The sequence below is a fragment of the Colletotrichum costaricense genome (genome assembly GCF_030867565.1).
Source record: "Colletotrichum costaricense strain IMI 309622 chromosome Unknown Scaffold_22.1, whole genome shotgun sequence".
Lineage (NCBI taxonomy): Eukaryota > Fungi > Ascomycota > Sordariomycetes > Glomerellales > Glomerellaceae > Colletotrichum > Colletotrichum costaricense.
In genome coordinates this window covers 367784-392257 of record NW_026848251.1, presented here as the reverse complement: position 1 = coordinate 392257, position 24474 = coordinate 367784, and the positions used below count along the sequence as shown (strand labels likewise).

Genomic DNA, 24474 nt, shown 5'->3' with positions numbered 1-24474 from the left:
CCAGAGCCGAGGAGATGGGAAGACGAAGAGTTTAAAAGGAAGGAGGAAAAGAAAAAGAGGCAAAAACCGGCAAGGGTCGAAAAAATAGACAAACAAGACAAATCAGACAGACAGGCTGCCGGAGACAGATTGACAGACAGAACAGCCGGCAGGGAAGGTCTCGATTGAGTTGAGGCAGTCCTTACTCCTCACTGTACAACTTCCATTCAGTGCCGTCCCGTACTGGGCTATCAGTCGGTTCCTCTCTCACTCCTTGGTGTCGCGTTCGCCGGGATGGGTGAATGACGTCCATCTCATTGGACATGGACGTAGGCTGCGGGACCAAACTCCCAAAGAGTTGTAGTGTACCTTCGACGCCCCCATGCCCATGCCCATGTCCTTTGCCCCCCTCTCAGCCCCTTGTCCGTCCATATGTAGTCGCATGTCTCGTCCTATCAGTGCTGTCCCTGTACCTATCTGTCCATACAGGATACAGGCGCCGTGTGCACTGCTGGGCGCGGGCGGGCTCGCACAATGTCGATGAAGGGTTTCTTAGCGTAGGTTCCCTCAACTCGTGTCTGTTTATCTCTCGCGGCCTCTTTGGTCTGACTCGGGGTCCCCGGTGGATTCGACCGGTGCCACAGCAATCTTGTTGCCCACACTCTGACCTCCCAAGACTTGCCGGGCAGTCAGCGCGGGTAGCATGGGCGCTCTCTCTCGCTTACGGACGACGTCCTGCGGCACAGTGAAGGGCAACGCAACGCCGTGCAAGGCAAGGCCGAGAAGATAGAGCTGAGGTGCCTGGCATGTGGCCAGCGTCAGCCGTATCGAAGCATTCAAGCATCGCATCGCTCGCAACAGCCGTATCTGGTGTGGTGCCAAGACCCAGGCCGAAGAAGTGAGCCTGTAAGAGCGCGTGTAGAGCCAGACGGTGTCGGCTCTGGGCCTGGTTGCGGTAATTTGTCCCGCGCCATCGACCGCAGGTCTAAAGCATATTGAGCCCATCGTTGGAACACCCGACCCAAGGTAAATGGGATTTATCGGCGGTACTTTGGGCTCTAGCCTGTCAGCCTGTCTTGCATTTGCATTTGCATTTCCTCTGCCCTGTATCCCTAATCATCAGCCGATTGGGCTGCGGCCCTTTGGACATTGGTCCGCGCGCCTTAGGACTTTGCTCCGCGCCTGTGTGTCGCACGACTTGGATTAGGCCTGAGAGTCCCATGGAGAGTGGCGGCGGGATGGCGAGACATTGAGACTTTGCAAATCCTTTTCCCGCACTACAGTGCCGCGGTTCGACAAGTGGTCAAGGTTTGGCTGTCCGCTAGCTGACGCTAGGAACTCATGGAGGCATTATTCTTCGTGTGTTCTTCGCGGCTTCTTGCGCATGTGTGTTGTCCCGCACGGGTGGGTTGGGGGCGATGTACGAATAATCAGTACTTATTGGAAATGTGTAGGTACTTTGAGAATTGAGACCTTGTCAACGCTCTCTTCCAGGTTTCTCCTCAAAAACTCTCCTCTTTTCCCCTCCCCCGTCGGCGCCGAAAGGGATGACCCCGAGGAGCCGTGAAGCCGCGAGGCGTCGGATGAGGCTCCAACGTTCCACGTTGTTACGCTTTGTGGTTGCGGCTTGCGCTCCACGTCTAATAATCCTCGTCGTGTCGAGGGGAAACAATCAGGGACCGAGTGCCTAGAGGCAGCGGCAGCGGCAGCACAAAAAAATCGTCAACCTCTGAGACAGCAAAGAAATGATCCATTTCTCCATCAGTCCTCATCCTCGACCTGCTCAATGCACATAATGCGTAATGACGTAGTGCTGTGGTCCCAGTTGCCCGACTAGCGCCGCATGCTCTCCACGCAAATGCAGACCGTTGGTTCGCCCGGTGCGAGTCGTGGAGTCTCTCAATCTTCCGTCTTGCCGTCTTGATCCCGACGACGGTGGAGGACGACACGGTTGGCGGTCGCAAAGCGAGCGAGTGAGCGTTTGAAAAGTGAGCCAAGTGGACGCGCTTGGATGGAGAGAGAATGGAGAGAAATGGAGGAAAATGGAGGAGACTGGAGCAGATGGGGGGAGAGACAGGGGCTCCCCCCGTTCTGCACAGGGAATCCCAAGGCTGTCTCTGCGCGCCAACACAGGGTCGGGGGGCACACCTTGAATAACTCCCTGATACAACCAAGCCCACTAGGATCGTGAGGCCTGCAAGCTCCCGTGGGAAGTGGTTCTGAAGTGGCTCTGAGGAGGCCCTGAATAGGTGCTGATGTCACAGAGGGTACTCCAGTGATGATCCGCCCACCTGCCGCACCAAGTTAGAGCCAAGCCGAGTCGTACGTAAGAGTATCTCTGCGCCGGCTTAACGCGGGTGAGATACTTGTCGGTGACAATCGTCGGTGGCTGTCAGTCTACCATTCATGTCTGTCGTCGGGATGCGAGGAAAGCTTTTGATTCCTTGATGGGAAAGACAGACGAGTCGTCAGGCCAAGAAATTTCTCCCTCAGCACCTATCGAGCCGGCTCAGCGCCAAACCCGGCTATTTGGTGGAGGGAAGCCAGGCCAGTCCGGGGGGATGACACCCGATCGCAGCACACGCGACAAGGACGTCGACGTTTGTCCCGCCATGCTGGGTCGTCCACTTGCGCTGAAGCCTGAAGGCTCGCTGATGGCGCAATTGGTACCCTTAGACCCTGGAGACCCTGTCCACTGCCAGGCTGAACAGGAGGGGCACACTCACGATACGTATATACGTATCGAATCCGGGGAAAGGCTGAGATGGCATGATGGAACAAATCGATAGCCTTGCATCATGATCAGCTCAATGGCTTTCCAATGAGGCCCAGCGAGGGCAGCAAAATGCGCAACGCCTCGTTTTTGATGGAAGCGGGTGTGGCGCGCGCGATGACGGTCGCTGGTGAAGTGGGGATGGCGAGAGCGAGATTTAACACACCGAGTGCAGACCGACAAATTGCTTGGCGGAGTCCCGAAAGAAAGCGTATGAATCGGGCAAAGTGAAAGGTTCGATTGCCTTTCCGGAGAGCCCGATACAACCACCACTAGAAGCCATTTAGACGAAGTGACGTTGAATTTGAGACCTCGTATGCAGAATAAGGATGCCAGCGTACAGGTAGGTGTACCTGGTCAGTGACTTTGGTAAGGGTGATCGAACGCCCGCAGACACGCGCGCAGGGTCTCGAGAACGGTTCCTCCTCATCCTTCGTTCCCGTACGTCAAAACATTTAGGTGCCGCTGAGCCGCAGCTGGAAACGAATTAGCGAGGGCATCACATGGCGGTGACCAACAGCATCCATGAACCGACATTTGCCCTGGAAGAGACCTGCGTCTAGATTCTCCGTTGCAGTGCAGTGCAACAGTATGTAGATAGCCATGCGGGAGCCGAGAGGGCAAGGCAAGGTACATGGGGGAGTCGGGAGTAGTCCAGGACGGGAGGGCGTCTAATAGGGAACCCCGCTGTAGGTCTTCGAGTGAGGAAGGTTGTTTAGAGGCGCCAAGACCACGGCAGCTGTCAATGAGAGCGGAATGCGACGTGGAGTTGAAGACCAAGAGAAACACGTTCGCTGGCGTATTTTGACATGAAGTTGAGTGGAGTGAACCTCGCGTCTGTACCTTACGGAGACATCCACCGCGGGCCTGAGAAATGCGGCAAGATGTCGTCGGATCGGAAGCACGTGGTTGCGTCCAGATGGAGTGGGCGGGAAGGTGCATCTCAAGAAGGGGGACATCGCACCTTCCCTTCCTTCCACCTGCAATATCTTGGAGAACAAACGGAAGGTGCGCAGGTTCCGTCGTCGCACCTGCCTCACATCGTGGCTTCCTCAAGGCTGACAGTGACCAGACCCACCCCGTGCCTTCCTCCACCGACGCCTTGGATCCTCTCCAGCCTTGCGGCAACCGCATCTCTCTGGCGCCTCCATCTTTCCTGGGCCATCGCCAAAGTCTCCCATTTTCCATTGACGAAGATCCTTACTCCTTGCTCTAGACATGGCCATGTTAGCTCGACTGCAGGATGCGAACTACGGCTGCATCAATCCTTGAATCATGAATCCCTTGCCATCGACCGGGACCAAGGCACATCTCCTATGTATGTACGGATAAGCCATACTCTATGCCGTCTACACCACTCGTGCGATTAATTCACGGAGTAATGTCACCCAGCGAGACATCAAACGCTGACAGCCGGGGACGCTCACATGGCTCTGTACGGAGTAGACGAAGCAACCAACATCTCGTCGGAACAGATCCTTGATACAGCGTGCTGGACGGCACAAGGGCATCGATACACCGTGGGCTAAGGTACTGATAGGCAGAGAAACATCAGTTCCGACTCTACCGACTCTGTACCCTGTTAGCGAGGTACTTGCAAGAACGAAGGCGGCCGACAAGCAGGCCGCCCTGACAGGAGTGACGACGACGTTTAGCCCTGAACACATCTCTAACTACCGACTTCTAGCCCTCGGGAATATCGATCCTACGCAGATCACGCGACGTCTTCCCAAATCCAGGAAACTCAGCCGGTATAGACTGAGCGAGACCAATGGCTATCCCGGCATTTACAAACACGGGGCGGCCTACACGCCGGGAAACCGATTTGATAACGCCACAAGCGTCTCCTGACCAAGATGTCAACTTGTCGCAGACCACGCCAGCGCGCCTCGAAGATAGGACCATAGCCGCCAAACACCACCCGCCTCGGTAAGGCATACGGCGTAGCTTACCATCCAGACCAGGGACTCGGGGAAAGACATCCTGCTCATCCGCGCAATGTACGACTACCCGAACTGATACGTTACGGGGACTTTGCTGACCGTGGCCATCAAGAAGCCCACTCGATGTAGGGGCGGAAAGGGGCCTCCTCCATCACTGCGTGGGGGACCTACCGAAACCCCAGACTGCTGTGGTTGCTTATCTCAAGGCTCAAGGATGGAATTGTGGACGCCGAGGAATCCCCTTGAACCCCTTGTCGCTCCTGGTTGCCTGGGTCGCCGTTCGAAAACAGCAATCGCCTATCGCCCGAGATAAGACGCTGTTAGCTTTACGAAACAAGTCTGCGGCCAGACCTTCGGAAACAACCCAAAGATACGACACCATTTGGAGGTTGACACTCGCAAGCCGTACTCTTATCTGGGCGGCATGTGCATCCGTCGAGCACCTTGATCGGAGACGATACTGCTTCCACCGCTCACGTGGTCGGTGTCTGCGAAAAGCATCCGACGTCCAATTTCTGGGCCGATCGCGATGGGCAGCAAACGGCACAGCTGTGATCTTACGAGACAAGATACGCTCAGATGCGCTGCGCATGGCCAGCTGTTGCTTACAGTTCCCAGGAACCCATATGGTCGAGTGTAGTTGACGATTACGAGAGGGAATTGGGACGCGCAGCAGTAGGATGATACGACGCAAGACAAGGCATTGCGGAGCAGAGCAAGTCCGCACGTGAAGAAGACCAGGTCGTCCAAGAGGCTCGAATCCACAAAGTTGCGTACTGCGTACTTGCGACGGTCGGCAACGATTGGCCAAAAACCGGACCACCAGCAACCAACAACTGTCGGGTCTCAACAATTGCTCTGCCGCTCTGACAGACATATCTCTTTGGCGTGATGTCTTCGTCAGTCCCAGTATTCAGTGCAAAATACCGCGTTTCACCTCGGTACATTGCACCTCTAGACCAGTGGACAGTGGACTACAGCGCTAGGCAGCGCTGCGCAGTGCGCACATGCCTGCAGCATCCATCGCCCCTGTATTTTGAGGACCTTGGGTCGCTTGGGTCCCCCGTTGCCCCCCGAAGCTAAGGCTGCAGCAGCGCAATCTTCATTAAATGATGGTGCGTTCCAACAATTTCAGCGAGTGTAACATCTGCGTGGAGACGAGTCGACAGCAGCTGGGAAGACCGGTCGGAGGACGTCCGGAATGGGGCAAACATCAATCCAGGCCCGGACCCACAGTCGGGGATGAATCGGGCGAGAAAGTGGCCTGTGCACGGAGAAATACCGCCCCTGGTTGGTCCACGGCACATTGTCGGTGACGGCCCCACCAGTGCAGAGTTCTCACAGGTCCCTCGTATCCGAAGAACCCACTCTGAGCCGTTTCTGCCCCATCTACTGGTCCGTTCCGTTGCACTAACAATTTCTGCAGACGGAACTCAATTCTCGAGGTACGTACCCAAAAAAAGACGCATCGGCGGAGTTCACCGAATTCGTCAAATCGCACCAAAAAAATCATCGGACAATGGATATCAATATCACCACGACATGCAAAAGGATAATCTTGAAAGGGACGAGACTCGAACTCGCGCGGGTTGCCCCACCAGGAAACAGATGTTAAGCTGACCTTAACCTGGCGCCATAACCAACTCGGCCACCCTTCCAATGCTGAGAAGATCTCTGGAAGTTGAGTGGTGGTCAGGAATTAGGGCTCATATCCTAAGCTTCTCTACCTGTGCCAGCCCGATTGCCAAGCAACAGATGCCAGTGATCCTCAACTGCGTGTGATGAAGGCACTCTGGAGAATCACGCCTCTAGGTCCCAAGGTACGAACTATGTCTTGTAGCACAGATCTCGAGGACGGGATGTCAGAACTTGATCGTCCATCTCCATACTCGACCGCATATCCGGGGAGGGCCTAGTACGATACTTGGAGTAGACTGCACCCAAGCAAGCTCTCATCTCAGCCATAGCAAGACTACGAAGCGCACATTGCGTTAGCGATTCACCCCTTGACCAAGAACCTCTAACTCGACGTGGATGAAGTATCCAAGCTTACTGCCGCCCAATGCAAGTCCGTGGGCCAAGCCCAAAGGCAAGAAATAAACGTTGTCGATCAGTGTTGTCTTCTGAATCCAACCATCTCTCAGGAACGAATTGACATGCGTCCGGGAACGTACTCTCATCCAGGCGATGCATGCCAAAGGAATTACACACCACGATCGAATTCTTGGGGATGAAATATCCATCAATAAAGGCGCTCTGTTTTGACGCGTAACGTGGAAGTGACATCGTTCCTGGGGCAAATAAACGCAAGCCCTCATGAACAACAGCGCTCAGATAGGGCAGTTTGTGAAGAGGCCGATCATTCCCTACTTCGACAAGCTGGTTGTGAAGTTTTTGGACTCTTCCCTCGTGTTTGGGCTGAGAGAGTTCCCAAATGAGCCAACACAAGGTATCACCTGTAGTTCCGATCCCAGCGCCAATGTGGTCGAGGCATTCAGCTTCTGCCAGGGGCCTGCTTACACGGCTCGGTTCTAGAAGCTTTCGTGCCACGGTGAAGTCGGAATGGTCTCCGGTTTCCAACGAGTCTTGCACAAACTTTCGCAAAAAGTTGCTTCCTTGTTCCAGGTCGACCAGCTTCGGGAACAAGGCCTCCCAGCGTGGTGAGCTAGACTTGTTAGTGTTAAGAACGCATCCCAAAGAGTTTCTTGACTCTAAAGCGCATTTAATGAGAATCTACCTTCTCGGGTTTCGGCATAAGATAGCAGCTTGACCATCTGCTGGTCACCAGCGTCGACAAGTGAGTCTGTTCTGTGAGGATGAAACAACATCCCAGTCACACAATCGAGAGCGTATGCATGCAGGTAAAACTAATATTTCAGCGCACACAGTCAGAAACCACATTCATGCGGGTGACCTCGGGTATCTCACGTAGATGTCTGCCGTATCTGATACCGCACACACCGCCCCAAAGGCTTCTGCCCGCTCGTCTATCATCTCCATGATCTGAGGTCGGAGAACCTACGAGTTGGAGTACCGGCCAGCGAGATGGCGCCGTATAGTGCTATGCTAGCATCGGTTACGTTAGCCATAGAGCACGGAGCTTACATTTGGAAGAGAGTGTCATAAGTACAGTATCTGAGTCGAGGGCTGTGAATATGTTGCTGCAGATGTCAGATTCATGAGCACAAAGAGTGTCAAAAACAAACCCGCGGCAAGGCACTTACATGTGACCGTCTTGCTGATAGAGAGAGTATAGCTCCGTTTTTGTAAAGTCCTTACTTCCCGAGCCGTAGATTTGCTTTGTTGCTGTGTAGCTTGCGAATGAGACCTCGTTGCACGCGATTTGAACGACGGGTCCATATCGAAGACGTAGCTTATGAAGCCTTTCTATTTTCTGACCGAACAGTTCACGATGTTTGACAGATAGGCTTGTGAACTTCAAGTGCCAAGGGCCAGGGTTTCTAGCTGTCGCCTGGAGACGGAGGGTTCGTATCCATAGAGCGGCGATGAGGATTCACGCAAGGAGTACGGTTTGGTTTCGGGTGACCAGGACGAGCTCCGGAGTGAGCAATTTCCAGGGCATGATTGGAACAATTCAAGATCAGGGGAGAAGGAGAAAGGCGTAGAGCTTAGCTCACGATGGTTTTTGATGTGATGATGGTTCTTGGCTTCTTCTGGTCAGTACCCTCTTTCTCTGAGCAGCTTGCCAGATTTCAATTGCTGTCGCTATACTAGTATTATTTACGAAAGTTAGAGAACTTGACGGCGCAGGCCGCGGGATGTCAGATGGAGGGGGAAACACCATGACCGACGGCTACAGCTGTAACCTAAACAACACTCTGCCTGATGTTCTATCTGTCTGGTATCTTATCTCGATCTCATGAGGGCAGGCATGCACAAAAGAAACCTGCATTGATCGGGCAATTGGCATTAATCGCAACTTGTAGTGCTGAGGAACATTTGCGGAGAAGCCCGGAGCAAGACCAGTCCGTTTTAGGCAACTTTTCCACCGAGGCTCGTTGCATCCCTCTACTGCGGTCGCGTGATCATCATGTACTGGTCGAAAGGAGTAGGTTTTCCGCGTGCATGACGATAATGACGGATTTCAACGTTTCGCATATTTTCGGCTTGCTAGCTGAATAATGGCAGTCATCCTAGTGGCTTCTAATCGATACACTGACAAGACTGCCTTCGTCGCCGAAGTCTATCGCATACCATGCCCGGTCGGTAGACTTCTGGCCGTCGATCGGGGCAGCATGATCTTCTACATTTGCGTTCTTGCATTTCACTACCTACTCTGCAGCGAAGGACTAATATTGGGACATGGCCTATGAGATTTTAGTGGTAAAACTTCCCGATTGAGACATTTCGATGTTTGAATCTGAGGCCCCCTTCATGGAGGTAGAATGAGGTCTGCATCAAATGAGTATTCTTGCACGCAGATATCTGAAAACCATATTAAATACGAATCTTGTTTGCAATCTCAAGATCGTCTTGCTCCAGCAAACCAAGCAGAGAGGTACATGCAGCCATGTTAGAGAGTATCACTACAACCAAAATTTCCCTCCCCCTGCCGGCATCTGGCCGTGCACTGAACGAGATAAACAAGACTTACAGCGTCGGAGGGATCAACTCTTTGCCAGTGTACCTGGTGTCTGGGCAAGGTTCCCGGGTTCGCGTAAGATGCACCCCGCCCGGGATGTCTTTGTCCTTGAGACTAACTGCAGGTCAAGGATTCCGATGGGCGCGAGCTGATTGACTTCATCTGTGGATTCAGCGCCAGCAACCTTGGGCAATGTCATCCGAGGCTTCTTGAAGCGCAAGTCAACTCAGCCAAGAAAAGTCAGAAAACGATCTTCATCTATGCCGCTGATCATTCTGTGCTAACTTGTACCCAGTAACACTCGCCAACATTGCTGGCCAAGCAGAAGGATGGCCTCGTTTAGCCAAACGGTTGTGTGATAAGTTTGGCTATGACAAGGTGTTGGCCATGACGTCGGGCTCTGAAGCTACAGATACGGCTTGCAAGTTGGCGCGTGGATGGGGAGTCGACATCAAGAAAATCGACCCCAGGGAGGTTCTTGTCCTCGGAACGTCGGACAACTACCACGGTACGCTTTCTGGAGTGTGGCCTCTCATGGAGCCGGAGGCCGGCTGGGAAGGTAAGCCGCCACATCAAGCTCCTATTGATAAATGCCAAAATAGTAAAATGAAACCCAGAATTCGCGACATTCAGCAAAAATATGACCAACATCAACCCTCAAACAGGAAAGGTTCTTCGCTACCTTCATGTCGAAGACTATGCAGAGATATTTGAGCAGATGCATGAGCGTATCGCTGCCGTCATCATGGAGCCACTTCATGGACTTGCCAGGCGAGTCATCTTTCCAATGCCGCATCTAACATTGCGACACAATCGAACAATTTACTAACCCCTCCAAGGACCATGGAGGAAGAGATCGACTTTTGCATTGGCGTCTGGAAGCTATGCAAGCAGTACAATATTCTCTTCATCGCAGACGAAGTCCGGATGGGATCCTGCAAGACTGGCAGGTTCTTGAGTTCTGACTGGATGGGGCCCGAGCACAAACCAGATATGGTGACCATGGGCAAGTCCATCTCCGGAGGTGTCTGGCCAACCTCATTTGTGCTTGGCCCCGATGAAGTCATGAACAAAATGAAGCCATACCACTCAGTTAGCACGTTCTCAATGTCTTCGATGGCCGTCACAGGTGTGACCACCGCATTGGATATCTACGAGGAGGAGAACCTACAGCAGCGGGCCCGAGACATCCATGCCAAATGGAGCGCGGAAACATCGACATGGAATTTCCCCTGGCTGCGATACTGTCCAGCTTTCGGCGCGGACTTGAATATCTTGCTGGACACAGAGTACGAAAGTAAACCGGCGAACATTACTCCCCGCCGGTTTTCATTGCTGTGCGCTAGCGAAGGTCTACTTGTCTTTCCTGGCCCTAATGGCCGCATTCGTTTGGGAGTCGCGTTGACTATTCCCGAAGAAGATCTCTTCCAAGGCTTCAAGATTCTAAAGAAAGCGTTAGAAGAGTTGCCACGGTACGGCGAGATTGAAGGTTCTGAAGAAACCATGGGTGCTTTCTGATCTCTGTGCACTACTTTAGGAAGGAACTTGAAACTTCGATGCTCTTATTTTCTTTATCACGAGTGCCTTGACGTGGGGAACATTACCTTTTAGTGGAAGTTATGTAACTCGTTTTGTGCTAGAGAACTATGTTACACAGTCCATCTCAAAATACCCGAACAGGGCTTTCATAGTCAATTTGAAATGTGAATGTCGGTCAGGGCGCAAGGTCACTAGGATATTCGAGTACTGAGTCTTTCAAACCTTAGTCGGTACGGCTTTCGGACCGGCGTGTTACCTAAGCACATCGGTTCGGCCTCTGTCCGGAGCCTTCCGGGCAGACGTTAACTTCTTTTCCACCCATTGTAGCCCCAATACATACCAAACGAGTAGCAGTGCTTTAACTGTCAAGCCACTAACGTTTGAAACCGCATCGAGATTCCAACGAAGCAGTCACCTGTCTGATACAGCTTCGCAAGCATGCCGACGAGGCATAGCAAACGGACCAGGGGTGCGTGCGCGCAGTGCGTTCGGAAGAAGCGCAGAGTATGTCTTACCTCGACCATTATTGGTGACGACGCTATCGCCACATACGTACACCAAAGCGAAAGCCTATTCTGACAAGATTTGTAGTGTGATAAAAAACGCCCGAAATGCTCACTTTGCTTGAAGGCTCATCTGGTCTGCGACCTCGAGGTCTTCAAGATATGGACACCCGAAGAACCCGAGAATCAGGAACCAGGCATGCAGAAGCATGCTTCTAGCAGCCGAACAGTAGAGAGACAACGCTTAGTTTCTGATTCAACGGCCCTTTGCACAGCTGAGGTCCCTTCAGAGACTCACAACGACGATCCTCTGACCGGAGATCCAACCGGTGACCTGTGGCTCGTTACCGGCCACACGGGTGATCGTGGGTTTCCGGGGTCCAATCTTCCTGGCCGTCAAGATGTCAACAATGGCGATCATCACTTTGAGACCCTTTTCATAGACGAAAACGCCATTGAGAATGCGGAGTTGTACGGAGAGTCGGCTTCAAACGACGCACTACTTCCTGCCTTCGACGACATAGAAGTCGATACGCAGCTCCTGGACTCTCTAGACTTGAACAACGCAATGGACTCCGCCTTGGATGATCTTGCAATAAATTGCGTCTTGGATGATTTTGCAATGAATACAAGCTTGGTCTCTTGGAGCCCAATGACTGGGAATCGCCGAGGTTCCTTGCACGACTCTACATCAATGACTCACTGTCCAATGCCTTGGCCGCCGGACATGCTTGCATCACCCGAGAAACGTTTTCTCTGGCAGTATTTCTTGCACATAACGAAAGATGGACTTTTGTGCCTCGATGAGAAAGAATTATCCAGGTTCCATGGATCCCAGGACCCTTTCATAGCCACTATCCCACAAATGGCAATTTGTGACGAAAGCTTACGGAGCTCGATTTTCTGTTTCGCTGCGTTTCAGTACAACGCCAGCCAACATGGCGGCGACTTCCAGCAGCTTGTGAGGGATTGTTCGAGAAAGGCTTCTTTAGCCTTGAAAGCTCAACCATACTCTGATCAATCTTGGAGCCAAAGCTGGACTCTACATGTATTCTCAAAGATTGCCTGTGGGATATTTCTGCACCACTTTGGCCAGGGTGATACTGAAACCTCAGAGTATTTGGACTCTGCAGGCGCGCTTGTCGCCGGCTTCTACAAACGCCCGCAGTCCTTCTCGAACCTTCTCTCACCAATTGTTCAGCTTGTACTCTCTATGCTGCGATGGACTGTCATATCAACGGTATGCTCGTTCCAGAGTTCTCAGACACTGACGAACAATAAGATCTACCAATATTTGGAGATGCGAGAAGAAGAGGTTGCTCATAACTATTCGCCCTCCTTTCGCGATTGGCTGAATCACCCGATATACGCATTTTCTCCTCGTCTCGTCAACCCTCTTCTTCGTCTGGCCAAGCTTCTTGACATCCAAAAGTCTCAGTGGGCCGTCAATCAGTATAGTTGGTCGGATAAAACCATGGGAAATGAAATGATTCAGCTTGAAGAAGAACTGCTGATGGCCAGAGATGTCGACCTGGATCGCTGTCAAACACACACTGCAGATCCGAAGGAGCTCCGTTCTCTGAATGAAGCCATGCATGCAGCAACATTTCTCCTGTTCTACGTACGCCTCAAAGGTATGCCATTCACGGCTCCTCTGGTACGCAAGAAGGTGCAGGTTATCGTGTTTGAGGTTGGGAAAATTCCTGTCGCATCTCGCGTTTCTCATGCCGTTCTATTCCCACTCTTCATCGCTGGCTGCGAAGCCGTCGAGGAACAGGCTCGGAGAGCCATTTTGGAAAGGTTGCGGACACCGAGGGGGCTCACGTATAATCGAAAAGACGTATGCTTGTCGTTGGAGCATGTATGGCAAGTACGAGATCTAGACCCTGGACTCAGGTGGCCCGACTGGTTCTACAAATGTGAGTGAACCGAGACAATCTTGGGCGAGGCAATTGCTGACGAGAATGCCACAGTGGATCCGGACTTCTGCATTAATTCACTATTCTAGGATGAGATGATGGAAGTAGGGAATCGGAAAGAGCCTTGCAATACCCGCCTTTGAAACGTGGCATTGTGTAGTTTTAGCTGGCTGACTTGCTAGATACACATCTAGCACTGAGTCCTTCAGACTGATTCTCACACAGCCAAAAATGACCCAAATAAGCTTTGAGTGAGAAGTGTTGACATCTATTATATTATCTAAGGAAAGCAGCATTCGATCGTATCTCCGGTTCTTGCAAGTATTGTAAAAGTCGCCATCGCCCGTTGTCGAATAGTCTAGTCCGGACAACCCGAGCTTTAATGGAACAGTGAGGTTTCAACTCGAAATGGCCTTACAATAGAGCGTTACTCATTGGCCAGCGTCATCGGGCCTCTCCTCACAAAAGTGCTCATGATCTCATATATCAAGTCTGCCGCAGCGAGTGATGTGACCTCAGCGTTCGTGTCATATACTGGAGATACCTCAACGACATCCGCAGCAATGATGTTGACGTCGGAGAGACCTCGAATGATTGCGCGTAGTTCACGTGTCGACCAACCTCCAGTTTCGGGAGTTCCAGTTGCTGGAGCGAAGGCAGGGTCGAGTGTATCAATGTCGATAGACAAGTAGACCGGCTTGTCGGTGCCTACACGATCGATGATCTTCTTGATGATGCCGCGTGTGCCAATGTCGTCAATCTCACGAGCCTCGATGCGTGTGAAGCCACACAGCTCGTCTTCGTCATAGTCTCCAAGCCCTGACAAAGTCGTGCGAAGGCCAGCATGCATATTGCTCGAATTGGAAATCAAGCCTTCCTGGTTTGCCCAGTAAAAGAAGCTCCCGTGTGTGATTTGTGCTGCATCGGATGGCGCTCCTTGCGTTGGATTCCACGAATCGAGATGGGAATCGAAGTGAATGACGCTGACCGGCCCGTATACTTTGTGGATGCTTCGAAGAATCGGCAGCAGAATCGTGTGGTCACCACCCAGCGTGAGAAGTCGAGGAATTGTTCTCAAATCGTTCGATTCGGCGGTCGATGATTTCGTGTAGGCTGGACGCTGGAGCAGGCTAGTGTACCCCTTTTCGATATCTTTCATTGCCACCTCCTTGTCATGGCTGTTTCAATGCCAGAATCAACACATGATCTACCCTGTGGCATTGGTACTACTCACGGTGAAGCTTGAATGTCGCCACAGTCAAGTGCTTGTCCCCAAAACTTGAGAGGATTCACGTGTTGAGGTCTGCAAACCTCGGGGTCAGAGAGATGGATGCGTAGATATCAGCGAAACCTACACATTATAACCACCTCTGTCAGGCTGTTAGTCCAGGTATCTGCATGGCTCCATGGCACGGAAACACTTACGCTAGAGTCAGATGGCGAGAAGCTTGTCTAATAGCCGAAGGGCCGAACCGAGCACCAGGGCGGTAGGTTACACCACTATCGAACGGGATACCTGTTACGCTAAGTCAACCAGACATACAATACTAGAAAGAAGTCATTTCTGCCTTGGAATACGAACCAATAGTGGCAATGTCAAAAGCAACGGACTCGTCCTGGAGGCAAGGAAGATGACGCAGCAGGCCGTAAGTCGTGATACCTGCGAACGCAGAATGGTCCTACCGCAAGTCAGCGATAATACTGGGCCCCTTGAATGATGGGAAACCGTGCATATTCGTAGTTCTGGGGCGTGACAACGCCGTCATTACTCTGCAGTGGCCGTTGGACTGCATGGGCGAGCGACCCAGCCAAAAGCGAACAATAATAAAAGAGTCTGAGCATTGCTTCTCAATAGACAAAAGCACAGTGCATTCAGAAAACTCCTTAACTACCCAGTGGTCATCCTTCTGATGTCTTGGGCATTGCCTCTTATGGACGTCGGTCTCGTTTTACCACAGGAGTTAAAAGCTAGCCGTCTTGGGAAACTAATCCGCAGGCCCCACCCCCATGATCCCCCATGTGCTCGAATTGCCAATCGGTAAGTCGACTGGGACAGATATCCGAGAATCCCAAGAGTGCTGTCATCGAATCGGACGGGTTCAGAGTTTGTGTCTCTGCTTTACGCGGCCACATCATTTCAGCCGATGGGAACCGTCGCATAGTGCCTGATGTGTCCAACTTCCGTCATCGCTGGCGGCTGCAGGAAGAAATAATAGTAGATGGAAAACCAATCTTTGCTCCGGAGACTGTGACTCAATACAACGTGGATCAAACCATTCGGCTCTAATCTTAGACTTAGCCACACAGATGTTCCTCACTGAGGACGGCAGAGACAAAAGATTGCATACAAAATGACACTAAGACCTGAAGGCTTTGTACGTATCATGCAGGAGTTCCTGAAAAGCAATTGTGTCATTGTATACTCATGTTGCTATTCTAGGCATCTATTCTCTGAAGTGCTTTGTAAATTTCATGATCCCAGTTGACAGAAAGAATCACAGCAAGTTCGAGCCCCGCAACTAAGATCATGCCGACTGTCTGCCCTATCCAGAGCCCCGAAAGTTCCCATCCTGAGAAGGCCATCCAAGTGCCAAGCGGCAGCGCAACCATGTAGTATGACAGAGCATTGATGGTGGCGCCTAGGTTCTGTTTTCCTATTCCCCGAAGCGATCCTCCGCAGCTACCGTTGAGTCCATCAAATATTTGAAAGAACGCTACCCACGGTAACACCCGTGCTGTGTATGATACTACCGTCTTGTCAGGTGTGAAGATGGCCGCAAATCGAGATCTGCTGGCAATCAACAAAGTCATGATGGAAGTAGCTACCCCTAAGGTCAAGAATATTGCTGCTCTGACGGACCTGACAGCAGCGGTTCTGTCTCTAAGACCAAGCAGCCCGCCGACTCTGATACTGGTTGCCACGCCGATGCCGAACGGGATAGTGACAAGGACCTGGTCTGCGGTCATGAGAATGCTTTGAGACGCCAATGGCAACGGGCCCAGGCGTCCAGCAACAAGGGCAACAATCTCGAATGCCCAGAACTCCGTGCCCAGATGTACAAATCCGAGGAAAGCAAGACGAGCAAAGGCTGGCAGGTTCTCAAGACAGCGCCTGTCCCAACCGCCCCAGCACTCGTATCCCCTCACAAAGCGTGCGTAGCCGAGGAGGCCAAGAAAGGAAAGCCAGTAGCCGATACCCGTTGCCAGGGGAGCTCCCATGACACCAAAGTCTGAGAGCTGGATGAAGAAGTAGTTAAGGCCGGCGCTGATAGGAGAAGTAAAGAGAAGAATGTATGTTGCCGGCTGCACGATTCCCTGAGCCTGCAAATACTTCTTGAGAATCTCAAAGTAGATATATCCAAGACCACCGGGGATGAGATGCGTCAAGAACCTAGCCGACTCGTGCGACAATGATTTGTCTTGTCCAAGAGCGATAAAGAGGGGCTCGGCATACACCCAGATGACTGCAACCGGAATGAAGAATAACGTAAGAATAATCACGGCTCGCTGTAGCAAAATACCAGTGTAGTGCTTGTCGCAGCTAGTAAAAGCAGTCGACGCGAGAGTATCTAGAGCTGTCGAGCCGCCCATGCCAATGAGCCAGCCGGTGCATGTGCTGAACATGTAGGAAAAGGCGGCAACCGATAGACTTTCGGGGTAGAATCGCCCAACAAGCATCATTGATACGGTTTGGAATGAGTTTTGCAAAAGATAGGCAGTAATGACGGGTAACGACAGTTGCATCAAAACAATAGTCTCTTGAATCCCAGCTTTGCTTTCTCGTAGCATAGACAATCCATGCTTGTCGGTCGGGTTCGACGTAGGTGTGGTTGACCTAGGACGTAGGAGTGATGTTCGCTCGGTAAGGTTGGGCGTATCTTGATCGCGCTGCATGGTTCCTGAATTTGTAAAGCTATGTGTTAGACCGCGATGAAATGCTTGTACTCTGAGAACAACCTGCCTTGGTTGTGTTTCTCAAAATCTCAAGCTCGCTTCGGAAAATGAGAGGTACACTCTAGTGATCTGAAGAAGAGACTAAAGTGGTCAAACTCTAAGAGACGACAGTTCGGCCAACACGAAAGAAACTGGCGTCGCAAATCAAGGCTTAACATACGCGAACTGCCCCAGTGCTACTTTTGTCGACACTTGACGTTGTGTTTATGGAGGCCCTTGTCATGGACTGGGGAGGTGGAAAATTTGCCTAATTGGGAAAGCATCAGTGTCCCAAACATTAACCAGAACGCCCCTTGTTGCAATATGCGCACCCGCCACTACGACGGTAGGCCGATGCTGCCATAGCATATCCGCGAGACCTTACGTATCGAACTTAAAAGAGTCAATTTTCCGCTGATGCGGATCGCCTCAGGCCGCCGGCAACACTCATCCGGCATTGCCCAACAAGAAACATGTGGGGTGAGACATTACCTCCGATTGAACGTACTTGACAGATAACATATCTCTTTATCGCGAAGAGCCATTTGCGGATATCATCTGCCGGCACTGGTTATGTGTAATTGAAAGTGAGTTGGCTGCTTATCAGCCGTATGCACCAGATGTTATGGATGGCAGAGTGCGCGGGGTGAGTAGAGACCAAAGTGTTGGAGACAGGTAGGATGGCTTTGATTTCCCAAGACTCCTCAAGAGAACCAAATGTCATCCATAGCCTGACCTTCTGAGTCGCATCAACCTCCTACCATCTGAGTATACTTTACGATGTCGAACCTTGAAGACTCTAAGCAAAGACACGACAACCCCAGCAAGACTATGAAGGATAACGGTCAGCTTGATACTGAAGCCCCTCGAGTGGAGAATGTCAATGGCCATACGTTTCCACCGGCCAACTCAACATCTGGACAAGCAGTTATCCTTGACCCACGCGGTCGGCCTATGGTCCCCCAACCGAATTCAGACCCATTGCATCCTTTGAATTGGTCAAAATTCCAAAAAGCACTTGTGCTGTTCATTGTTTCTTACGCCGGCTTCCTGTCCATCTATCTTACAACCGCACCGGTTGCATCGCTTCCGCTGCTACAAGAGCACTTCAGCATCAGTTACTCTGAGGTCAACTGGTCTTTGGCTGTCCCTGCTCTTGGTCTTGCCGTCGGTATTGTGCTATTTGCGGGGTTCTCCGATATCTGGGGTCGTCGCCCCGTTCTGATAGGTACCTCTCTGATCGCGCTGGTAGCGACCGGTTGCACAACGGCAGCCAATTTACCTTATGGTCCTTATTTAGTTCTTCGTCTCCTTCAAGGAATCGGTGCCGGGCCAGCGCTGAATGTAGGATTCGCCGTTGTGCAAGACATCACGTATGAGCACGAGAGAGGCTTTAAGACAGGCCTTTGGGTTTTGGCAATCGACGTAGGGGGGATGATTGGTGCCCTTGGTGAGTTTTGTTTGATATCAACAGAGAAACAGCCCTGACATAGAGTATAGTCGGAGGATTTGTTGTTGATGCTGGGATCTTGTGGGTGCAGTATCATGTTGCAATTGCCTACGGAGTTCTCCTCCTACTCGAGATATTACTCTTACCGGAAACATTCTACCCACGGAAATCTATATCAGACAGTGTCTTACTGGACCAAGAGTGGGACAATGTCAAAAGAACAAAGAATTCGAGGCTCTGGGTAAGTCTTTTTGCACCGTGGCTGTTTCAAAATCCTCACGAGTTTGCAGGAAGTACGGCAGCTTCAAGTAGGGTCAAAGAGGCAGACGTTTATGATGGCCATCCGCTTCATGAAACTTGTGGCCAAGCCTCGATTTTTGTGTGCAGTCATTCCTTACATATTCTTCCAGTATTGGTGGTAAGATTACACTGCCAAAATCAGGTGACAATGTTACGAGAGTCCTTTATCTAACGGGATCTGTCCAGGGTCGTCTCTTTTCTCACAATGGGGCCAGTGGCATATGCCCAATTCAGCACCCAAACTCAGGGTTTGCTTTGGCTTGGCCTCATCCTAGGTACTGGTACTATCGAAATGGTATGCTCTGGTCGGATTCTCGACAAACTCGCGTCCCGGCTCGCCAGAAGCAAGAATGATATAATTGCACCCGCGATGTATCTATGGCTTGCATATCCCGCGGCACTACTCGGGGCGGGAGGATGCATCTTGTGGGGTATTTCGATTGATCGCAGTTGGCATTTCATGATAGGAGAGCTCGCTCTGTTCATCTGTGAGAAGACAACCCCTCATCCGGGAACCCTTAACTAATGTATGGCGCAGTCGCTGCAGGATTGCAAATGGGAAACGTAACAGTGATAACGTACTCGATCGCTGCTTTCCCAGATCAGGTCCTGGAAGTCATATCTTTGTATGGGTTTCTCTACAATGTGAGGCGATCTATTGGTACATTATGTACTCTAGGAGATGCAGAAAGAACACAAGCTTACTCAATATTACGCGGCCTATAGATTTCTGCGTTCCTTGTCCCTTGGTTCATCAATACTTGGGTTGAAGCTGTTGGTATGGTACCCGCCAGCCTCTCAGCCCAACATAGACTAACAAGTGGGTTAGGTTTGACCTGGAGTTTTGTCACCCAAGGTCTTATCACTCTTTTGGTAATCCCATGCGTCTTGATCCTTCAAACGTGCGATCGAACGCGAGCAAAACACGGCCATAATGCGGCGTAGAACTCCGTCTTCCGTATATGAAGCGGTTTGACTCGGAGACATAGGGGGGATGACAATGTCTTTCAAGTACGGGCGATTAGGGATAGTAGCTTCCGACTGCAACAAGTTAACTTAAAAGCTCTGACAAGACTAAGCGGGCGCCGGTCTAGCAGGATAGTTTGTAAACATTGCCTGATGGAAATTGAGGGCAAACTTTGAGTAAGATAACGCCGAATCCACATCTTCATCCGGCGACTAGGCCCCATCAAGACGACCCCCGCCTACTTCTAGATTGGATTTCGCTTCGCTGACCAGAATCAGCGAGTTCGTGAGAAGATAATCGTCGTTATCGGGCTCTGCTCGGTTTGGCGCATATCTTGGTGCAAACCCTTCTTCCCAACCAAGACATCGTGCCCTTTCGCGAGTCACGTTCGCGCCGTCGTGCGCTTCGAGCCCTACTCCGTGGCCACCAACTGCCATATCGTCGTCCTCCCGTTGGCAATCTGCGTTACCATAATCTTTCCACTCATCACCATACCGCCCGTCACCACCGAGGGTGTCTTGCCGCGTTTCGCAATGCCTTGGGTCGACTGATCGAAGCACATGCCGTTGTTCGCGTCACGAATTCGCAGCTTTCCCCCGTCTGACTGAACCGTCGCCACGAATGCACAATTTCCAGGAACGCATCCGTATACGCATTTGTCCATCTCGAGTTCCGCCCTGTTACCGCTACTCGGCCACCATGTTGTCAACCTCCACCTTTGCGGAACTTCGCCATCTAAGGTACGCCGCGGGAGACCATCATGACACGTCTGGCATCTGTGACGAGCTGCACTGGTTCCCACCCGCCGTCGTCCATCGCCGGCTGAGCCTTCGATTCGCCAATATACGTCCATGTTGCGACGTCCCAGCTCACCAGCCTCCCCGAACGATCCACCGTTGCGAGTCGACTTGAATCCGTCGAAAATGCGAACTTGGATACCGGCCGGCCGCTGGTCACTTTCTTGCTTTCGCTAATTGTCTGGACGTGCGTGTTGATGATTGTTTCCCAAACGTCCACACACCCGGCCGATATCCACGCGAGTAAACGACCATCAGGCGAAAATTGTGGTGAGTGGAAGTCCAAACCCGTCGTGAACATTGCCTCAGGGGCTTTGCCTGCCCAGTTGAACGTCCATACCTCGCATTTGGACCCCGACCGGAACGACAGCGCGAGAACGTCGCTACTTGTCGGAGAGATGGCAATGCCCGTAATGTGGTCGAGGACTAAGTCGATTTCGATGCGCTGAGGAGGCAAGTTGAGCTTGACGTTCCAAATGAGGATGTCGCGCTCGCCGTGTACTGTCGCGAGAATGTCTTCCGATATACTCAGGAGTCTGATGTGCGACGCGATGCCTTGCCCTGACGGCACTGTTTGTGAAAATCTGTACTGCGCGTATATGGGCTCATCCAGGCTGTCCTCACGCCGCGTCATGATAGTGTCGTGAGGCATGGCCTGCGGACTGTCTGATGCGATTGGAATTATTCACGCATCCCTTGGTGGTCTTGGTGGGCGATGAGGCTGTGAGAGATCTGACTGAGGTATCCCACAACGGGCCAGTCTATTTTGGATGGGTGTCTCGCGGCGGCGCTAGTAGCTGCAGCCTGTCAGACCGCCACGAGGTCGGCATCCGAAGCTGCCTGCATGCTCTCAGATACGCACGACCATCCCGGGTGGAACTACCTGCCATATTGGGGCTTACATGAGGTCTGAGCCAGAGACAAGAGACTCTGGTGGTCAATGGAACATCAGAGTGACAGCTTTTGGGGGGAAGCCTTTGTGCTGAGAGGCTTGGATTGAATTTATCCGCCGAGGAGATTGAGAGGTGGTCGGCGATCATGGAGATCATGGGTTGTCAATGCCTAAGCACAGTAAAGACCTTGAATCTTATCAAAGGATTCATGTCATGATGTGAGTTCGTAGTTTTGTTTTCGAGTTCGGGCTCCCATGATTTTCAACTTTGCCTCTCGGCGATGTCACATGAACCGGAAGATTTCCATCACTTAACAGCGGTTTAGAGGATGCGAGTAAAAATCTCATCGGTGTCAAGATCTTAGTGTATCATGGCCATGATTCTGAGGTCCATGAGCTGCTTTCTACTCTGGGCCAAGTTCAAACATGATTGTAGCTACAATCTGTCAGGAGAATTTCTCCCCGTCTGTGGGTGCATGCCGGAGTTTGGAAGTCTCACCAGACGTGACTTGAAGACTTCGCGGAACCAGGGACGAGATGCAGCAGACGTATAGCTTTTCGCGTTGACGTTGACTGAATCTTATGTTATTCAGTAGGTACGGAGTGGAGGTGAAAGAGGTACACTCCCTATTGTCCAGGCACCTTGGCGCGGTTCACACCGTTTCCTGCTTCGATGCAAAGGTTTCGAGTTGCTCTCAGTGATATTTGACGTGGGCTACCTCACTATGTTCCAGCCATGATGCCATATCACTTGATGCCGGTACCACTATCAACATCTTTACTACCACGGTGCCCTCAACTTCTGAATCTATGTGGTCTCCCTTGATAAGCTAGATTATAAGCCTGGATACACTCAGCTTTTGATCGGCTCAGGACAAAGACCTGACACCTCTCACGAAGCTGCTTTCAGGATCTCGGCCTGGATGAGCCCCTCAACAAAGCGCACAATGCCCCTCACTGCAAGTCTAGCCACTGTATCGCCTCCCTCTAACTCTGCATTGAAAGAACACACGACCAAAGACGTCGGACTCGTCTTCGTCGGAATCGTCTCCAAGCACCCTACCAAATCTTGCTCATTCAACCCCCCTGGAGAAGGGAACTCATTCACCCTCCCGAATGACTCATCCAAAACATCGAGATCGAGATGAATATGCGTCTTCTCGAACCTCCTCCGCTCCAACAACACCCCCAGTTCCTTTGCGAAATCGACTTTGCTCTTCTCGTCACCCCAGATAACATCCACCCCAGCCTCCGTCACTGTCTTCCTCTGCAGCTCAGACACGTCCCTCAGGCCGCAATACGCCACTCGATCAAGACTCAAGGGTTTGTGCCCCGGCACGGATTCCATCAGCTTATGCCAGCTCATCCCAGCCGCCATAGACAGCGCCATTGCATCAAGGTACCCATTCTCGTTTGTTGACGGTGTATCCAGGTCATCGTGTGCATCTATCCACAGCAGGTTCAAGCCCGGAACGGAAGCGTTAAGACCTGCTGCCACGGCGGTGCTGGCGTAGCAGTTCCCCGAGAGGACAAGCGGGAAAGAGTGTGCGGCTACGGCCTCCGAGACGGCGGTGGATATGCGGCGGAGGAGTTCAAATGTGCGGCCGATCTCGCCTTCAAAGTCGTCTACGGGACCTATGTTGACGAAGCGGATTGGGGCTAGGGATTCGAGTTTGTCGGCTAGGCCGTGGGAGAGGATGCGGTTGGGGCCGGTGCCGACGCGGTGGTTGGGGATGCCGACGTGGTATGGCGAGACGACGATAGTGACTGAGGTGTAGGACATTATGTTTGGTTTGGTTTGACGATGACTAGGGACTCCGATGTGTAATGCGGCCCTTTGGGTGTTCATCTTGGTTGGGGCCGGGGGCTACCTAGTTTATTAACCACGTCAAGGAGTCGGCAAGCTTTACCTCATAAACCGGAAGTAGCATTTCTTTCCCGCGATCTTCTGGTTCCACTCTCTGTGTTGTATGTTGACGCAGCCGGAAAATATTTCACGCATTACAAAGCAGTCTTCTGAGTCGGTCCGTCTTGGTGTTACTGTCAGGGTATACTGAATTCTGTCCATATGATCAGCTAAGATTTGCTGAGTTTCAACATTGCGGAGGAGAGTGACAGCCTTGGGCCAATGGAGATGTCTTGGCAAAACCGCAAGTCTCTCTGCATCGAGTAGAGATATCAATTACTGTCAAGCTTGATTGTTCGAAATTCTTCTATGTATCAACTTGCCCAACCTTCGCCTTGGCCATATCCCGGTGGATTGCTTTCGCCCCGTCCACGGCATGTCGTCGGTGGTGGAGAACTCTGACGCCGGCATCGGCCCCGTTGTGCATCGAAGTCGTTTTCATGTCCGCCTCACATGTTGTCTCGAATTCCGTCAATAGATATTTAAAACGCTTTCTACTACTGATAGCCACATGTGCCAACTGTGACAGTTTGACCTACCGTCATCTTTGGTGGCTTTTCTGCCACGTCCGGGAAACGCGTACGATGAATCTCACACGGGTGGTCTATCGTCAACGGGATGTTATCAAATCAGGCAGTCGAACTATTAAATTCGAGAGTTTGGAGGATGGCAGATTGAAGTTCGACACCACGCTTTTGTGCAAACGGGGTATGACCGATTTGAATTGTCTAAACCTAGCCCCCGTGTGACAATGCAGGCATATGGAATGATTAACTGTACTCAGAAAATCAAGGGGGAGATGCGGAGTGGCATCAAATACACTACAAGAGGACTTTTAGAAAGAAATCTGTTGTTTGCGAGGATTCGTTGCTTTTAATAGACCGAAATCAAGACCAGCGTCGAGACCTGTATGAAAACGCAGACAACATCAGACGAGCCACATATCAAACTCATCTACAGACAGACTACA

The 24474-nt window shown here is 51.6% G+C and overlaps 11 protein-coding genes across 11 annotated transcripts; 4 read left to right on the top strand and 7 right to left on the bottom strand.

Moving 5' to 3' along the window:
• Positions 1-561: 561 nt before the first annotated feature.
• On the bottom strand, positions 562-984 carry CCOS01_14972 (uncharacterized protein; the record flags this gene model as incomplete). The annotated part of the gene is made up of 1 exon (XM_060463114.1): positions 562-984. The coding sequence occupies one exon, from the start codon at positions 982-984 to the stop codon at positions 562-564; it is 423 nt and encodes a 140-aa protein (XP_060306299.1).
• Positions 985-5106: 4122 nt separating this feature from the next.
• Positions 5107-5436, bottom strand: CCOS01_14971 (uncharacterized protein; the record flags this gene model as incomplete). The annotated part of the gene is made up of 1 exon (XM_060463113.1): positions 5107-5436. A coding segment is annotated over one exon (330 nt), but the record flags the coding sequence as incomplete, so codon positions are not given.
• Positions 5437-5908: 472 nt separating this feature from the next.
• On the bottom strand, positions 5909-6355 carry CCOS01_14970 (uncharacterized protein; the record flags this gene model as incomplete). The annotated part of the gene is made up of 1 exon (XM_060463112.1): positions 5909-6355. A coding segment is annotated over one exon (447 nt), but the record flags the coding sequence as incomplete, so codon positions are not given.
• Positions 6356-9226: 2871 nt separating this feature from the next.
• On the top strand, positions 9227-10816 carry CCOS01_14969 (uncharacterized protein; the record flags this gene model as incomplete). The annotated part of the gene is made up of 5 exons (XM_060463111.1): positions 9227-9373; positions 9429-9537; positions 9594-9857; positions 9916-10073; positions 10148-10816. The coding sequence occupies 5 exons, from the start codon at positions 9227-9229 to the stop codon at positions 10814-10816; spliced, it is 1347 nt and encodes a 448-aa protein (XP_060306296.1).
• Positions 10817-11275: 459 nt separating this feature from the next.
• On the top strand, positions 11276-13348 carry CCOS01_14968 (uncharacterized protein; the record flags this gene model as incomplete). Its single annotated transcript, XM_060463110.1, has 3 exons — positions 11276-11389; positions 11468-13259; positions 13314-13348. The coding sequence occupies 3 exons, from the start codon at positions 11276-11278 to the stop codon at positions 13346-13348; spliced, it is 1941 nt and encodes a 646-aa protein (XP_060306295.1).
• A 338-nt stretch (positions 13349-13686) lies between these two features.
• CCOS01_14967 (MatE family transporter) lies at positions 13687-17153 on the bottom strand (the record flags this gene model as incomplete). Its single annotated transcript, XM_060463109.1, has 6 exons — positions 13687-14437; positions 14494-14562; positions 14615-14629; positions 14685-14775; positions 14842-14938; positions 15759-17153. 6 exons carry the CDS (start codon positions 17151-17153, stop codon positions 13687-13689), a joined length of 2418 nt encoding a protein of 805 aa, XP_060306294.1.
• Positions 17154-17972: 819 nt separating this feature from the next.
• On the top strand, positions 17973-18534 carry CCOS01_14966 (major facilitator superfamily transporter; the record flags this gene model as incomplete). The annotated part of the gene is made up of 2 exons (XM_060463108.1): positions 17973-18440; positions 18493-18534. 2 exons carry the CDS (start codon positions 17973-17975, stop codon positions 18532-18534), a joined length of 510 nt encoding a protein of 169 aa, XP_060306293.1.
• Positions 18535-19497: 963 nt separating this feature from the next.
• CCOS01_14965 (polyamine transporter 3) lies at positions 19498-19887 on the top strand (the record flags this gene model as incomplete). Its single annotated transcript, XM_060463107.1, has 2 exons — positions 19498-19587; positions 19669-19887. The coding sequence occupies 2 exons, from the start codon at positions 19498-19500 to the stop codon at positions 19885-19887; spliced, it is 309 nt and encodes a 102-aa protein (XP_060306292.1).
• A 434-nt stretch (positions 19888-20321) lies between these two features.
• CCOS01_14964 (uncharacterized protein) lies at positions 20322-20471 on the bottom strand (the record flags this gene model as incomplete). The annotated part of the gene is made up of 1 exon (XM_060463106.1): positions 20322-20471. One exon carries the CDS (start codon positions 20469-20471, stop codon positions 20322-20324), a length of 150 nt encoding a protein of 49 aa, XP_060306291.1.
• Positions 20472-20644: 173 nt separating this feature from the next.
• Positions 20645-21358, bottom strand: CCOS01_14963 (uncharacterized protein; the record flags this gene model as incomplete). The annotated part of the gene is made up of 1 exon (XM_060463105.1): positions 20645-21358. One exon carries the CDS (start codon positions 21356-21358, stop codon positions 20645-20647), a length of 714 nt encoding a protein of 237 aa, XP_060306290.1.
• Positions 21359-22490: 1132 nt separating this feature from the next.
• CCOS01_14962 (uncharacterized protein) lies at positions 22491-23381 on the bottom strand (the record flags this gene model as incomplete). The annotated part of the gene is made up of 1 exon (XM_060463104.1): positions 22491-23381. One exon carries the CDS (start codon positions 23379-23381, stop codon positions 22491-22493), a length of 891 nt encoding a protein of 296 aa, XP_060306289.1.
• Between the last annotated feature and the right edge of the window lie 1093 nt (positions 23382-24474).